The following is a 16,391-nucleotide window of genomic DNA, read 5'->3' as shown; positions in this document are numbered from 1 at the left end:
TAAATTCCATTAAGAGTTGGTTGTATGCAATCATAATTCTAGCGAGAGATTTCATATTTGATAAACACCATTCCTCCTTCTAAGGAAAGTGAAAATAACTGACAGGGGCAAAGATTAAGGCCAGTTTTAACTGATGTTATTTCATATATCTGTGTCGTGATAATGATTTCTTAGTAACTAGACTCGCCCTTTGATTTTCCGAATCGTACTCTCAACCAAAACAATAAATGATAAACAACAGCTGTAGAGCAAGCCAAGGTAAACAACAACAACAAGATGTTTTCTAACTAATTGACGTGCAACAACTAATACAACCGAAATAAAAATTGATTGAAAATGGAAAAACATACGTTATATAATGCATTTTAAACTCTATACAGATATGTATTGATGAACACACAAAATCTCCCCGTTCGCTTGAAACTCTGATACGTCCAATGATGAAGGAGCACAAACAAAATCGTGGGACTTTATGATGATGGATTTCCACTTTGGGGCAATGGAATCAGATTTTTAAGTATTTCACGCGGAATGAATGGGGAGACCATGGGTAAATGCCATCATTTGCATGCAATGAAAAAAACTCAAATCAACGGACTTAAATATTAGTTTCACTACCAATGAATCCTCCTGTCCATTAGTTTTCGCCTTGAAGATTGTACGCTCAACAAATTATCCTACACGCTAATCATCAAGAGCACCATCTTGAGAGAGAATTATTATTTTCTGTCGGAAATAAGTCAAAGTAACTCCATTACCACCGACGCATATTTATGAAGAACGTTAACACAGATAGGCGAAGGCATTGAGAAATGATACATTTTAAGGAATTACTACAGCAATAACTCACGACAGCAGTTACGCAAATAACAAAAATCGTTCTGTGTCAGAATATAATCCATTATTTTACAAGTTAGAGAGCATTGACTAAAGATTATCAACGGTACAGCAGGCCTTTGAATTGACATCTTCCTGTAAATATTACATCTCAACGATCTTTCCTCTACCAATAAGAAATTGATCTTATTCTGACGTCACACCATGTGGTCGGCCATGATAGAAGTTTGGAAATTTTGGCTTGCGCGTCCGCAATGTTTTCATGAGTTAATGTGTTTTGGGTGCTTATATTGAATATGCTATGACATCCTGTTCGTGTGAAGGTGTGTTTAAGTTTGTGCTGCAATCATTAGGTAATTTGGTCAGTAAAATGTCCAAATTGAACGGAGAAAACCCTGGCGTTGCTGGTGATTTTGGTGCTGGATCGCCGGTCGACATGGTCACCTCAATTCATGAACATATCACCTGTACCAAAGAGATCGATCCTTTCGGTCCTGAGGATACAAAAGATGGAAAAATAGCATATCCTTGTGAATTGGATCATATGTATGCTAGTATGGCAGAGGCTAGGACATTAAGGGAAGAGAACAACGAAATGATACATTGCAAGGAGTTGGTATTGCTACATTTAGATCTCATACAACAGCAATCAGAACAAATTGTGATGAAAGACAAGGAACTAGCATCGTTGAGACAAGAGGTTGAAACGGTAAGTAATCACTTATTGTTTGCTTGCTTCTCGTATTTTACTGGTATTCTTTTTCCAAGCGTTCTTTAATTAGTTTTTTCATTCAAGATGGCTGACACAATTACGTTTTTAAATATGCGGCCTCTTTTAAAGCTAAATGAGGGCATGGGATGGTGTCCTGAACAATTTTAATATATATTTTCTTTAATGGGGTAAACTTTCTCATTTTTGTCGTGTTTATTTACTCTTATATTGCCATTGTTATAATCCCGTGATCTTGGCCGAGTCAGAAGAAAGCCTAAAATTCGCAAATAACAGTTTATTGTGAGATGTCAACATTTCGCAATCCAACTCCCTTTCACTGCCACTCTCTGTCAACGTATTGGTACAGGAATTCAGTGCCTAAAGTCTATCGTGATAGTTAAATTCGGTTGTGTTATTGAGGGAATAGCATTTGTTTACATTATGGCAGCCGGGTAACGTTGAGGGAAATGAAAATCCATATGACGGTTCTTCAAGTTTTTTTCGGAGTAATTTATCAATGATAAATTTTGAATAGCTGTTGTTTATGACTGCGGCAACGGGTTATTTTAAAGTAAATAAGTATATATAGATGTATTTTTCCATTCTCCCTATTTATAATTATGTATCTATTACTCCAATAACAAACTCCATGTCAGTGCTTTGTGTCTCACGTCAATGTGTGTGTGTTTTTGTTATTTAAAGCGTTTTTTGATTCTCCGTCCCACATAATTCGTTAATTAGTTTTTTTATCAACTTCGCACCTATTTTAACGCTGAATGTTGTTTTCTGATTTTATCAGCTTAAGCAGCGATTGGAACGTATGGACCGGAGGGTGAATCTACAAAAGCATCGTGAAGTGTCAGAAATTGGACCTTTGAACTGCGGCAGTCCTGCTCCTGGGTCACCTGCTTCGCCATTTGGACACAATATCCTTCCTTTGAGTTGTAGTGATGGAGAGGTGGACGAGGAAATGGACGTTGGGAATGGTACTCGTTCACTTACTCCGAGTGCAGTTATGGTGGATGCAAAACCTAGCATAAACCTCTTAACTAATGTGCTTCAGTTCCCTCAAGTTACCCTCCCCAACAACACCAACAGCAACACCAACATCACCCCTCTTAGTTCCATGAGTGTCAAAAGGAAGAGACTTGAGAATGGCCCGTGCCCGGAACCGGACAGTAGTGTAAACAACAGGAGGAGAAGGCGGCGTTTAGCGTCGTGGTCATCAGACACGCCTTCTAGTGGAACTAGAAGATCTGGTGCCACGCAATTAGTGGATGGAGCAGCTGTTGCGGACTCGCAAGATTCTGTTGAGCCTATTAGTCGTCGTAACAGGGTGTCCAGTGCACAAAATGTTCAGCGTTCTACAAAAACGCCACCAAACAAAGGTGCTTTTTCAGCGTATAATTTTGCGATAAAATCCCGATGTAGAATTTGAAATTTAATAGTCAGTGGCAATTAGATTGGTTTAATTTTCAAACTTAGTTTGCTTCTTATTTTGCCATTAACATTGTGCTTTCTTCCCTCACTATGCATTTTTTAAGTTGCTTACGTTTTGCTATGCGACTTGTGACGTTTGGTTGACGAGAGTGAGGTTCTGATCAGTCATGTGTTGATTTTCATTAATTTAATTTTGTTATTACAGTAAACCAGTGGGAATCTCGGAGTGCTAGGACAAGGTCGGCTGTGCTAGTGAAAAGAGATGCCGTATTGGTCACAAGTGAGCATTACTACACACCTGTTGGTGATGAGGACTTTCATTGGTGTGCAGCTAATGACGAACTAGCCAAAACACAAGCCCCGAGCGTTGAGGTTGAAGTGCCCAGCTGGAGGATTCGTGTATGCACGAGCTGCTATTCTATGGAGGGCACCGAGAATCTTGGTGATGAGGTCTTCAACAAAAGACATATGAGACTGGAAATTGATGAGCGACGGAGGAAGCGGTGAGTACTTGTGGTTCCACGAGTGCCAGTGCCAGATAACCATTGCCAAATTGGATTTAAGTTCCGGATGGCTATGTCAGTTTGTCTATTTCGTGTTACTTCTGATGATATTCTTTAAGCGATGGGTTTTCAGAGCTAGGTATTTATTAGTTATCAGTTCTCTCTACTGCCCGAACTGGTTCTGATTGTTCAGTTGGTATGTATACTTTTTGGACAATAAATTAGAGGTTGGGTGTTATTATATTAGAGATGTGTTGTTCGCCGTTGACAACTGATTGTTGTTTCTGCAGGGGTACTGATAGCAAGCCCTGGATATAAGTTAAATTACTTTTAAATTCTTTGCAATTTATGGAAATTGCCTTAAGTTCAAAACATTTAATTCATTTCAAGCTGTTACTGACCACTGAATGCCACCCTTGAATTATTTTATTTGGGAAACTTCATATATTTCTCAGAAAAAGTTTGCATCCATCCCATTCATGAATTATGAAGGTGCAGTGAAGTAGATCATCAGCTAGCTTAAATAGTGGTGGCTTCATACCTAGCAGACCTGCTGAAAATTTTTATTATTGTTAGCATTAGTGGCATTGGGAAAAAAATGACTTTGCTCAAATTTTGGTTGCCATCAAAATAAACCATAAATTATTTCCTACGATCAAGTGTTGTGGTCTGAGATCCATTAGTGCCATTCAGAGTCGTTTAATTTCCAGACCAATTCTTCAAAAACTTCACTTTGTTTGAGGTGACCTTGTGGCATAGCTTGCTAGTTATGGATGATTATAATGACTATGAAGGTGTATTTTGGGTAAAAACAAGGTGCTTTTCCCCCAATAGTAATGACATAAAGAGCCTATAGTGGAAATGAGTTAAGCACTGTGGCAACATTTAATCTGTCTACCTACCAACTGCTGCAGAAGAGCACTCGTATACCTTCATCTCGATCTGCTAAAACCAATGTACTTCCTAGTCATTCAAATTTTATCATAAGTTCAAATTATCATATAACTAATAACTTCAGGCTTTACTTTGTGAAACCTCTCACAGTCACTTGTGTACTTTGTGTATAAATGTATGATGCATGCAAGATCAGTCACCTGACGATGTAACCAAGTTACGAAACCCGGGTCGTGCCCGTTTTATTTCCTTACTTCAAATTATCATGTTGCATTTTCATTTCAAATTGCTTTACTTACCTTACTTCCCATTGATGTTTTCCCCATTGTATAAGTAATCTATATTTGTGACTTCAAGAGGTGCAGCATAATAAACATCTGAATGGTATTGAGGAACAAGGATATTTTGTAATTTTTTTCAATATTCTATTTTGATGAAATTCAAGGTATAATTACCTGTGTATGTATTTTCAGGTGGGATATTCAGAGGATACGGGAGCAAAGACAGTACGAAAGGTTGAAGCAAAGGGAAGGAGTGAAAAGTACTGGACGAAGTCATCGGCACTCCCGAAGTCATCGAAGCTCGAAGGCTGGAAGTGGGGTTGCTGGGGAAGAGTTGGACAGGGTAGAGGACTCTTCTGACATCGAGTCCTTTTGGCCGGATCCTGAAGATGCGAAATTCTTGGAGGTGTCAGATGACGTGCCTGTTTCTGCTTTTGGAGTTCCTTTAGTCAAATTTGAGCCCAGGTTAGAATAATTTGATGTTGTTCATGTTATTTATACCCAATTCCAATCAGAAGAGGCTTTTTTAGTCATATTTACTCTTTCCATGCACCATCCACACCACTGAACTGTGGCCTAAAGCAACTAGGCCCGGTAAACAATCAAAAATAAAGCGTGTGAATAATTTTCTAATTTAAGTAATTAACTAAAGTAATAAGCTCAAGCTGTGTACAGTTATTATGCTGGATTATATAGTACAGGGTGCAAAAAAACAAGATCAAGCGCCCTTCCATAAATAGAGCTAGGATGGTGTCGAAAACCTATTCAAAAACTGAAGCACGTTCTGTCGAGATTTTATTATCTGTCCCAATGGAGGTGTTCGGGATTTATTGTAGAAAATGCTCAGGGGTGCTGAGGGAACAAATGATAAAATTACCAAAGCACAGGTTTCCATGCAACCTTGGCTGCATAATGACCTCTTCACACGTTTGCAATATGCATAAGACCCAGCGCACATGGTGCAACTGTTCTGCAACTACAGTTGCAATCTAGTTGACCGTGTAATTGTTTTGTGACCTTGACTATGTACTGGAATTAGGAGGCATACAGATTCAAATGGTTTTTGACAATCAAAAAACAATCTGAAATCGGTCACATACAACCATGGTTGCAGTTGCGTAGCAGACTCCAGTTGCATGAGACCATGTTGTGTTTTGCCAGCTGTATAGTGTCAATCGTACCACGAGTGATCAAGAACTCAACATGAAGCGCGTTAGAGCAGTGGAGAAGCATGAACTTCTGTACAACTTCAAACTACCTTTCGTCTTTGGTATTGATAATAGTTAACAATGTCTTCTTCGTCTGAGTCTGACATAGTAAGTGCGCACAGCCAAGCCCAGGCCTTAAAATAACATGTACCACTCGAAATTAACACTCCAGTTATTGCACAATCGACTGAACTGATTCTTAAGCAGACCTTTATCAATGCACCCGTGTGTGGACAGAAGTTTTGTGTAACTTGGAAACTTGTTTCAGACACAACTGATTTTCCACTGTAGTCACAAAATAGTTGCTCCATGTGCGCTGGGCCTAAGTTGCTGGGGATACAACTGTAGCATGATCGCACAGAATGATTTTCTCCCTGCTCTATCATCAATGCTTGGAAACAAATTGGAGTGCTCCAATAAAGGAAACTGGGATGGAATAACACCATTATGCTTCACATGACCACCTTTGCATGGCTCTTGGTCACCGTAGTTAAGTCCTCCATCTCAATTACTTTATTACTTTGCCTCTCTTACATGATCATTTTTGCTCCTTTTTCCTTCCATAATTGTTCGCAATTCGCTGTTACTAAACTAGACAGTTTCCTACTTCATGGCAATTGAACTGCACTCTCCAGCTGTCCACTTTGCTATATTTTATTGATGCATATTGTATCATGTGTGTGGCAATCACCGATAGCATGCATGCATATGATGTCTATTCTATGGCACAATTATTTCAGAGTTTTTATGGAATATTTCATTCTTACCTAATGTAATCCAGGTGCCATGATTTCAGAAACGGTGTAGTTTCACATCATGGTTCTCTATTTGATCTCGCTAGCCTTTAACTCTTTTGAGGTGAATGTTGTTATCTGGAGCACCATCTGGTATGAAAAAAGTGATAGCCGTGCAGTAATTGTGATCCCTGAGGTGGAGGTGGACAATTTTGAAAGTAGTACTTACCAGGGTTCCCACTCAACCGTGAAAACCTTAAAACTGTGAATAAGCCGTGAATTTCGCCTACCGTGAAAAAAACTGGAAATAGCCGTGAATTTCATCATATGCCTTTAAAATCTCTCAAACTTATAGAAAAAGGACTAAAATTGATAGATCATAAGAAAAAATGATATTTCAATCATGTTTCAAGGCCGAGCCACATACATACACTGTCCTCACATTTATCTCCACACGTATATTCGAAGTGCAATTATTGGTCCATGTGCCATGACGACACATTGATCTTGAGCCTATGATTGGAAGACCGGCAAACAAAGTGTTCATTAACCCTGGCGAAAAATCAGACACTTCTTTACTTCCCTACCTCACTGCTCCCTCCATTTTGCCGCTCACAACCTTAAGCTACACCTAAATTTTGATATCGATAGGTGGCATCATGAGAAATAACACTTTCATTGCTACGTTTGAATTCACAGTGCCTGTCGCTGTTGATAAATTTTTAGTTAATGTGTGGGCGGTGATTGTTACTTCATCAATTTTTCTGCCTAAAATGTCTTATCAACAGACCTTGAATTTGATGATATTTAGACCAAGAAAACCTGGAAAAAAACGCGAATTTAATAATTTAGTTATAGTGGGAACCCTGAGTACGGATTGCATCTGTCCCGCCAAGGCATCAGAAGATATGTTCATGACATTCATATTCTTCACAGGATATATTTCATCTTGTCCTGATCAAGTTTTCTTTTCATTTTAGCACATTCTCTACATCATGGGGGTCACCACGATGCAAGCCAGAAGCTCCAGTGACAAACAATTCTCGGCGCAAATATGATGGTCGAAGATAGAAGTGATTGGTTTTTCGTGCTGGAAGGAGTTGGCCATTTGCCAGTCACTTAAGCAAAGTTAACTCAAAAGCATGTCGTGTCAGCCTGGTGTTGGCATATCGGGTCAGCTTTGGTTATGCTTTGCTTAAAACAGACACTGTGATACATAATATTTAATCTGTATAAATGTTTTGGAACTTTGGTCAAAGCTCTGTTCCATGGCGTGCTGAAGGTAAATGTGAATAATGTGAAATAGAATACACTGTGAATATTGGGTATTTATTAGCCAAGTTTCATTATTAGGGCTGACAATAAGGAATTAAACCATTGAGAAGTGGTTTGTGTATATATTTTGTTATTTCAATTGTTATTTGTACTCTCCTGCAAGCTAAAATTCAAAGAAAATAATTTAGATGAAACTATCAATAAATCTACCATGGAGGCCAATGTCAATATTTGGCCTTATGAGCATATGACGAATTATTTTTGTTAATAGTGCTTAATTCTTCTGATAGTCAAAAGACAATATTTCTAATGCTACAGGTTTTAGGGCCTAATGAGTGAATTAGTAAGGCTGCTAATATTTTATTCTGTTGCAATCAAAAGATTAGGGTCTTTACTTACATTGATGCTTAAATGCTTTCAATGTTCAGCTACTCTAGTTAGGGATAAAACAACTGTGCAATGAAAATTTTTGCATTAGATAATACTGTGTGTCAGTTTGCAATTGAAAACCTTAATTATGTTGTAAACTTTTTTATTTTGTGTCATCTTAAATATTTAAAACTGAGTGTTCTATTTTTAATCCCTGTTTTGTTTCATTCCCAGAAGTTCTTGGTCCAAATACTGTACTCCGATTCATTGAAATGATTTTTTAAGAAAAATCTTGCGTTTGATTCTCAGTAATGGTATGAATATGTGATTGATCCCAATGATTTGACAGATAGTAGTTAAGTTTGTCTGTAAAGTAGACTCTGCTTTACGATGGATTACAATACTATTAATTCATCTTACAATTATTGTGCGAGGTATGTTATGCAGTATAGATATCACTTGCCACATTTCACTTAACCTAAAGTTGGTCTTTCATTCAGCATTTCCATGATTGAATAGCAGCATTAAACCTTGTCTTTGCTGATTACCAATAATTGCATGTTCTTTGATGTAATAAAATTTATTCCTTATCCTGTTTTGTGCTAGCTCACTTAACTGACCAAATGGTCCTGTTGAGTAGATATCCATCATAAAGCTGGGGTTTACTATACAGTTGAAGGTCTTTAATGTAAAATTTATTTTGGTGCTTCAGAATGATTCATCCTTTGCAAATATGCAAACCAAATTCAAGAGTGCAAATTGATAAGATTTTTACTAAGGTACTAATTTCTTTAGTCTTTTTTGTGATCTACACATTGAATATCGGCATGAAATCTCAAAAATTGTAGAGTGGTCTGGATATGGAGCGGTGTTTTCTATCTCAATTTCCAAAATGGTGATAGTATCCTCTGTAACTTCAGCCATAGTTTATAATGTTTCCTCTTTAATGGATCAGTAGTAACGGAGGTATTTCACTTCACCTGCCTATAAAATGTTCTACAGAATACATAATTTGTATGAAGATCGAAAATTAAGTTGTAGTTAAAGCATTGCTTCGGAATCAATTGGGTGACCAGTCTTGTTATTCCAGGCTTATGTTGAACTGTGTAGTGGAATAGATGCGGACAGGATACCTTGGCTTGGCAGTGCAGTGTATTTTATCATCCATTTTCAGCGGAATTCCCCATTATGACAATAGATTGATTGAGCACTAATATTGAGGGGTATTAGCTGTTTCATGAAATATGGATAGAGATGAAATGAAGGGTGAAATTACATTGTGTATAGTACATCTGCGAGGACTGATTTTGAGGTAGATTTTACGAGTAGGGCTTTCATAGATAGGTAATGGGTACTGTAGGGAACATTAATAGAGATATAATTTAGAAAAATCATGAGAAGCCCAACTATGAAAATGCTATTTATGTTTCCATGGCCATGGTTTCCATAAAGAACTCAAAATGGACGGCGTGAAAGGTAATGCACAATTTCGAAATTACCGTGGGGTGTCGCTGGTCAGTTTAAAAAAATGCCCTTTACCCAGTGCTAAGACAAATTATTCTGATATAAAATGATAATGAGCCAGAAAAGTATTTGCTGCTACGAAGGTCATTATCAAATAGATATAACCGTGCGGCCGCAGAATCATATCATTTGGTTTTGGCAAAAACTGAAACAAAACATTTGTATATTCTTCTATTTTATAACCATTCAAAATAAACGTTAAAGATAAAACCATTAATAAATACGAATTAAGAGCTCTCAATGTAAACAGGCGCGACAAATATAAATAATGGCTCAAGCGTAAATTTCACAAAGTTAAATTTTAGCGACAAAAACAAGTGAGCAACCATATACAAATGGCGGTGACAGATGAATAACGATAAGTGTATTTGACATTTATGCGATGTTTCGTTTAAATTGAAGTGTATTTGTATTATGATGTGATTTCCAGCGACTTATTGTGAAAAATGGCATATCAACCTGACAGTTGGGATGTAAGTACTCTCCAACTTTCCTTACCTTGGCTCTTCGTGTAATTCTTGTTATTAGTATTTATTAAATGCAGTCAGTACTTCGTCTACTTGCAATGAAAGGCTAGTTTCCATATGCATTCATGCCTCATTATCATTCCCAGATCAAACTCTCGCCGAAGGAGAATTATGCCAAGCTACAAATAAACTGTGAAACTTCAGCAAAGCCTCCCTTATTGATCCCTAAGTCTGAAATCGAAGAGGCAAGTTTGATGAATAAGGTAAACAATGACACCGAGAGCCATAGATTTTTGCCTGAGGTGCTTCTATTTGTTGATCAGGGGAACGCACGAGTTGGAATGAACGATAGCCCCATTCACTCTGTCATCAATGATGCTTTCTGTAAAAAGAAAAAGAAGGCTCTCCTCATGAGAGAGAAAAGAATGGATGAAATGTATAGAGCCCAAGAAAGAATCCGAAACACTTTATATATGCGCGACAGACGAAAAGATGAAGCCTTTCGAATTCAAGAAAGAGCCAGGAATGCCTTATACATGAGAAGGCGGCGGCAGGATGAAGAATACCGCAGAATGGAAAAGGAGCGCAATGCTCTTATTATGCAAAAAAGGCGCCAGAATGAAGAGTTCAGGAATAAAGAAAGGGCAAGAAATGCTGAGCTGATGAGAGAAAAAAGGAAAGACGAAGAATTTAGAAGAGAGGAGAGGCAGCGAAACGCAATGTACGTGCGTAACAAAAGGCAGAACGAGGCAGCCAAAGCTAACAACAGTAATAATAATGAAGTGAGGACCTTAAAAGTAGAAAATCCAGAGAATCGGGAGGAAGTTCCCTTATCGCTTGTGAGGCAGGACGCTCCTAATGCGGCTCACGTCCAGCACCCCTATGGAGAAATATTTAGTGAGTATCAAATGGTTTAGTTTACTTTCATTGCTTGTTAATATGTGTTATTCACCGGGTCGGATCCGGATCGGGCTCCTGGGAAGCCGATTATTCACCATTGTAATTAAGCATTTAAAAAATCATTTTTTCCCTCATGGCGTTGGCCTAGGTACCTTTATAAAATATTTTTTTCCTTTATAAATTATTATAACTCTCTATGCCACCATAAATATCTATATGTATACTTGATTAGGTGGTGTATGGTATTTAATATTTCTGTTCAGTAATATTCTTTTGACCATCCTTTTAGTGATGCCTGGATGCCCCGGATGTTTCCCCATATATTCTGCCTCAGATATAGGGCTGATAGATCCTTTGTGAAGGAAAGCAGTGTCTAAAGATTGGTGAATTGTTTTTTGGGCCGCATCTGTAAGAATAATTTTGAACTCATGTGTTGCATATCGGCTGAAAGAGTGATATTTATTTATTTTGTTTTCAAAGAGCATTTAGTTCTTCACAATCAGAAGGTTGTCCAACAACGTTTTGTCATTGTTTTATCTATGAATGTAGTCTCCTTGAGTTTATGATGATGTGCATGTGTGCATATTTAAATGTTCCTATTTATTGATATACTCACCTGTATATTGTTGTTTTTCTCAGCATTTTCCCTGGTAAATTTGATTTAATCAAGTTTCAAGGGTCTTCATTGTTTCTAGTATTTATTTGAATCTAGCAGGTATATGTATGCTAGATCATTGTGCTTGGGTAAAGGATGATATATACATATACCTTATATTTCAGTTCTGCTTGAAGGTATTGACAAATTATATATTTTCCGTAGTATATTAAAAGATCATTATTACCAGTCAAAAATTCTCGATATATCCATATTCTTAAATACTTTGTGGTCTAAGTTGTTTATTTGCTTACCATATGATATGCTCATACAGCAAAGCTTTATATATGCGATGAATTTACCCGTGAGTGTACATGTATGGTAGGACGAATGTGTGGATAGATTCACAAAATTAGAATGACTATTTCCTGGACATGCATTTGTCCATTTGAGAATTCTAGGGTATATATTTGTTGGGATTTTAAGAATAAATGTGTTTATGTGTGCGGGTAAATGCATCTTGTAAACAAGGTTGTAGATTTTCATGAAAATTTTGGTTCCTTGCTCTATTTTATTAATTGCCTTAGAAAGAAATCTACGAAAATACTCCAGCTATTTGTTCTTTTTGGAAATATTTTAGGCTGAGGAACTGTGTTCTGAAAGTAATAATGGTAGATTCTTGCCATTTAAACCATTTTGATAAATTTAATATTCTTCCGCAGAGAGTGGGGTCTTCGTCTTCATTTATTTTCATTTATTCTGAGGCATAAATGTTTGGCATCATTCGCTGTGGAACATTTTTCAGTTTATCTTCTTCATGCTGTGCTTTGAAGAAGACTAGGTACTGATGCATATTGTAGAAATTCATTATAGTAATAAATAAGAGGACTTTGCTGATAGCCAGTCCTTTGCAGAATTTAAAAGTTATTATGTAGCCATCAGTATCTATATTTTGACAAGACTATTTTGGTGTTAGGGAAGACTATGCATTGGCTAAATGTTCAATGTTGAGCTTGAGTGGAATTAATTTTTGTTTTAAGTTATTGAACAAAATTGGGTCATGAAGGAAGTTTGAAGGTGTAACATCGTTTCATTTTGCATACCATAATAATTAGTACTCCGGAAAGAAATTCCAGATCATGGTATCTGCAGCACAAAGTGGTGCTACTGAACCCAACTCTAGTGGGACATGCAGAAGGCCCTATAATCTTTAAATGATGGCAAACAATGATAGTTTGTCCAGATTCATTTTAAGAGCTTCATTAATTGAATGAAAGATACTTGTACATTCTAAATTGCCTTAGAGTGGACGATTTTCAGAATTATTTTTGTCAGGGATCCACATTATTATTTCCTTGAATATAATGAATACTACTAGTAAAGATTTATATTAGTTGATTGTTGTGATTGAGTTTTTTTGCCTTAACAGAATGTATACAAGTTTCATAATAGAGCAATTACCGAGGAATTTGATTTTGTTCATACTTCTATGAGTGTTAGAACGAGAGCCACCTGGTTTGGGAAATATTTATTCCTAGAATAAAAATTACTTGCAGGGAATCATATCTTTATGATTGAAAATCATAACATGCATCTGTAGAAGTGTACCCTTTTCTTCATTATGCAGTCTCTAGTTAATAAATAGGGGATGTGGTAATTTCTCTTAATTGGTCCTCTAAAATTTTATTTTGGGTAATAACATTCTATGTTTTTTTATGTTTTCACTGGGAATGTGATAGAGGAGCTTCATGAAATATCTCCACATTCGATGATTTTCTTTTGCTGCATTGAAATTAGTAAATTCAGGATCCTTAGATGGTGAAGTGAGTGTTTGACTGTGTTTTCTTTACAGTAATAATTTTTAATGATTTCATGCTAAAATCATTACACCCCTAGTGATTACTTTTTGCTTTATTTATTTTCTGTAAAGTTTGAATGGAAGGCAACATCACATTGTATCTTTCTTCTCCTTTCATTTTCTGTCACGAAGGGGAACCTAGATTTGCAGCTATCTCTATGGTTATTTTGAAATCAAAGATGGAATCTTTGTTTTTTACAATTTTGTTGAATCTCTCTGCTGGATTAAATTTCCTGAAAAAAATCAATGATTAACTGGAAACTAATTGTGGTACCCGCATCTTTTGCGATGGAAATACATTATGCAATTAATTAAAGTTATGTACACACATTTTGAAAATGTTTTGTCATGTAGAATTTTTTATCTGTAGTGGGATGCTTTAAAAAAAATTTTAAATTCACTCATAAATGTTGAGTACTTCTTATTTTTATAGTACAATTTGTTGAAGAATTTTTTATATTCAGCGAAGAGTTTATCCCATTCAATTGCATATTCTTGGGGAATTGCAGAAAATTATTCATGGAAGACAGCGTCCTTAATAATTTAAATGCAAGGTAGTTAATGACTGTACAATTGTTTGAATTTTATTTGACCAATGTTCCGGCTAGTCGTGTTAAATGTCTGCACCTTTGCCGTTCCTTTTGGCTGTTTAACTTGACTTTTGCTTTCAGAAAAGGAAGTTTATAATGTGGATTGAAGACTTGGAGGGTTCTCCAATTAAATATTTTTTGGGATCCTTAATTCTTTGACTGTGAAAATGGGTTGAGTTTTTCTTTTGGAAAACTTTTATTGTGATTAAAAATTCGTTTTCTACTATGCATAAATATATGTCTTCAACTGTTTGAGTAATATGTGTGGAATACCTTTGTATGATAATTGTCCCAAATTCATCATATGTGTTTGTATATAAATATAAATTTATAACTGTATACATATTTGTAGCTTGACTAGTCTGGCTTATCCATATCAAATAATGGCTTTATGTGACTCAGTAATATTAGATTCGTTTAAAGGGTCTAATGATGGTTAGTTGATGCTTCGGGTGATTGTTTGTATGCCACCTAATATGTAAGTAATTAGCTAGAGTCATTCCATATTATGTCAAATTATATTTTAAAAAATGACTGGAAACAGTACTGTACATTGTAAAAATTTATCATTTTGGTATTTAACACCTAAGTTCCAGCTTATGTTTGGGCTGGGCTTAATGGGCTTGTTTTCCAAATATTTCGAATACCTGGTCTGAATAAAGTAAAAATGAAGAGATTCCTTCTTTTCTGTTTTTTATCTTTTGCCGGAGTTGAAAGTCCAAGCATCTGTTGCCTGAGTTAGCCTGGTGGTGACTCCCAAAACCTTGTGTGGGGATAAGGCTTTAGAGAGCTTTATTATTATGTTGCCTACCAATGAGGTGGAGTGTCACAAGGCATTGAAGTCCTAAAACCTTCCTTGGTTTGGGGTGGAAATTTAATGTTATTACTAGCCACTCCTGTCCAAAACCAATGGTGCCATACAGTTTACCCCACCCTTGCTTTGAATGAAAGTATTTCGTTGAATAATTTTTGCCATTTTCTAATACAGTGGAACCTAGATAATTCAAAGTATTGTTTAATTCGAATATTTCTCTTAGTCTCTATATTTTTTTTATTCAAGCAATGCTAAAAAATTGTGGATAATTCGAATTTTATTTTGGATAATTCAAATTTTTAGTGTGTCGATTTAAGGTGTAAATTATCTATAGCCCTGAAGGTGTTAATGTAAGTGATTCATACTTGAACTCTTTGAATGTGTTAGAATCTTTTATAACAGCCGAGAGACTTATTTTAAGTAAACAGGCAAAAATATCATCCTCTTTTGAAAAACAGTAGGTTTTGTTTTAGTTAAGGTTTAGAATAAAAATGTTACTCTACTTTACTTTGTAGCTTGTCGAACTAAATATTCCTTTTTAAAGATTACTTTAATCTTTTTATTAGGCATTAATCGAAGTATTTATATTTCAAGAGTCAATTTAATAAACAGTTTTGATTGGAAATATAAATTTTATTCTTTTGAACGTATTTATCAAGGACTTCTTTAATTCAAATTTTTGGAATATTTGAAGTTTTTAACTGATCCCTTGATGTTCGAATTATCCAAGTTCCACTGCATATGTAAATATTTGGCTAGTCCCCTGCCCTCTCAAAATTGCCAAATACATCAGATTTATGCATCTGCTCTTCATGAAATTCCCCTTTTCTACTATTCTGGTTCTCCATATTACAAAATGCCATTCTAAACCTGCATAGGCAGATTTAGGGGAGGGGGGAGGGGCATAAGCCCCACTCCCCCAGAATCTTGAAAAATAGACAAATTTTTCAATGTGTTTATCAGTACGTTCATTTTGTTTTTTGTATAATGGAGCCCTAATCATTTTATTTCATATTAAAATAAAAAGAATATTTCGTGCTATATTGTTGTATCTTGTTTTTAATATCAAGTATGATAAGATCGCCTGCCTGCAAGACCTGTTTGCTCCCCAGGAAAAAATCCTGAATCTGCTCCTGTAAACCTGTGTATCAGGTAACTTGAAATGACATGTAAATGGCAGCAGCCACTACCAGCTATAAAAAGAGCTTGAAAACAATTTAGTGGCCTTCTTAAGTGATAACGTAAGATTTGATGGGGTTAAGGTAATATGAATTTTTATAACGGTTCTCCCTATTGGTATTAAAATACACCCAACTCTAGTGCTCTCTCATTGCAAAAGAGTTTTGTATAAGGTGGTTCCAGAACTCCCACACTCCTACCCAGTTGATCA

The 16,391-nt window shown here is 36.2% G+C and overlaps 2 protein-coding genes across 3 annotated transcripts; both read left to right on the top strand.

Annotated features, from left to right (window-relative positions):
- The first annotated feature begins 785 nt into the window (after positions 1-785).
- Positions 786-14,863, top strand: LOC124163260 (male-specific lethal 1-like 1). 2 transcript variants are annotated; one of them, XM_046540039.1, is made up of 7 exons: positions 786-1,546; positions 2,349-2,937; positions 3,195-3,492; positions 4,860-5,132; positions 7,590-10,250; positions 10,391-11,141; positions 11,434-14,863. In XM_046540039.1, the coding sequence occupies exons 1-5, from the start codon at positions 1,139-1,141 to the stop codon at positions 7,678-7,680; spliced, it is 1,659 nt and encodes a 552-aa protein (XP_046395995.1). In that variant the 5' UTR covers positions 786-1,138; the 3' UTR covers positions 7,681-10,250; positions 10,391-11,141; positions 11,434-14,863. The 2 variants fall into 2 exon arrangements, with proteins under 2 accessions (XP_046395995.1, XP_046395996.1); XM_046540040.1 differs by lacking the exon at positions 786-1,546 and adding an exon at positions 1,790-2,120.
- On the top strand, positions 10,224-11,161 carry LOC124164408 (vicilin-like seed storage protein At2g18540). The gene is made up of 2 exons (XM_046541731.1): positions 10,224-10,250; positions 10,391-11,161. Exons 1-2 carry the CDS (start codon positions 10,224-10,226, stop codon positions 11,159-11,161), a joined length of 798 nt encoding a protein of 265 aa, XP_046397687.1.
- Positions 14,864-16,391: the final 1,528 nt, after the last annotated feature.

Source organism: Ischnura elegans, chromosome 8, assembly GCF_921293095.1.
Source record: "Ischnura elegans chromosome 8, ioIscEleg1.1, whole genome shotgun sequence".
In the NCBI taxonomy this organism is placed as follows: Eukaryota; Metazoa; Arthropoda; class Insecta; order Odonata; family Coenagrionidae; genus Ischnura; species Ischnura elegans.
Note: the sequence above shows the minus strand (reverse complement) of the source record. Positions and strands in the feature narration are given on the sequence as shown.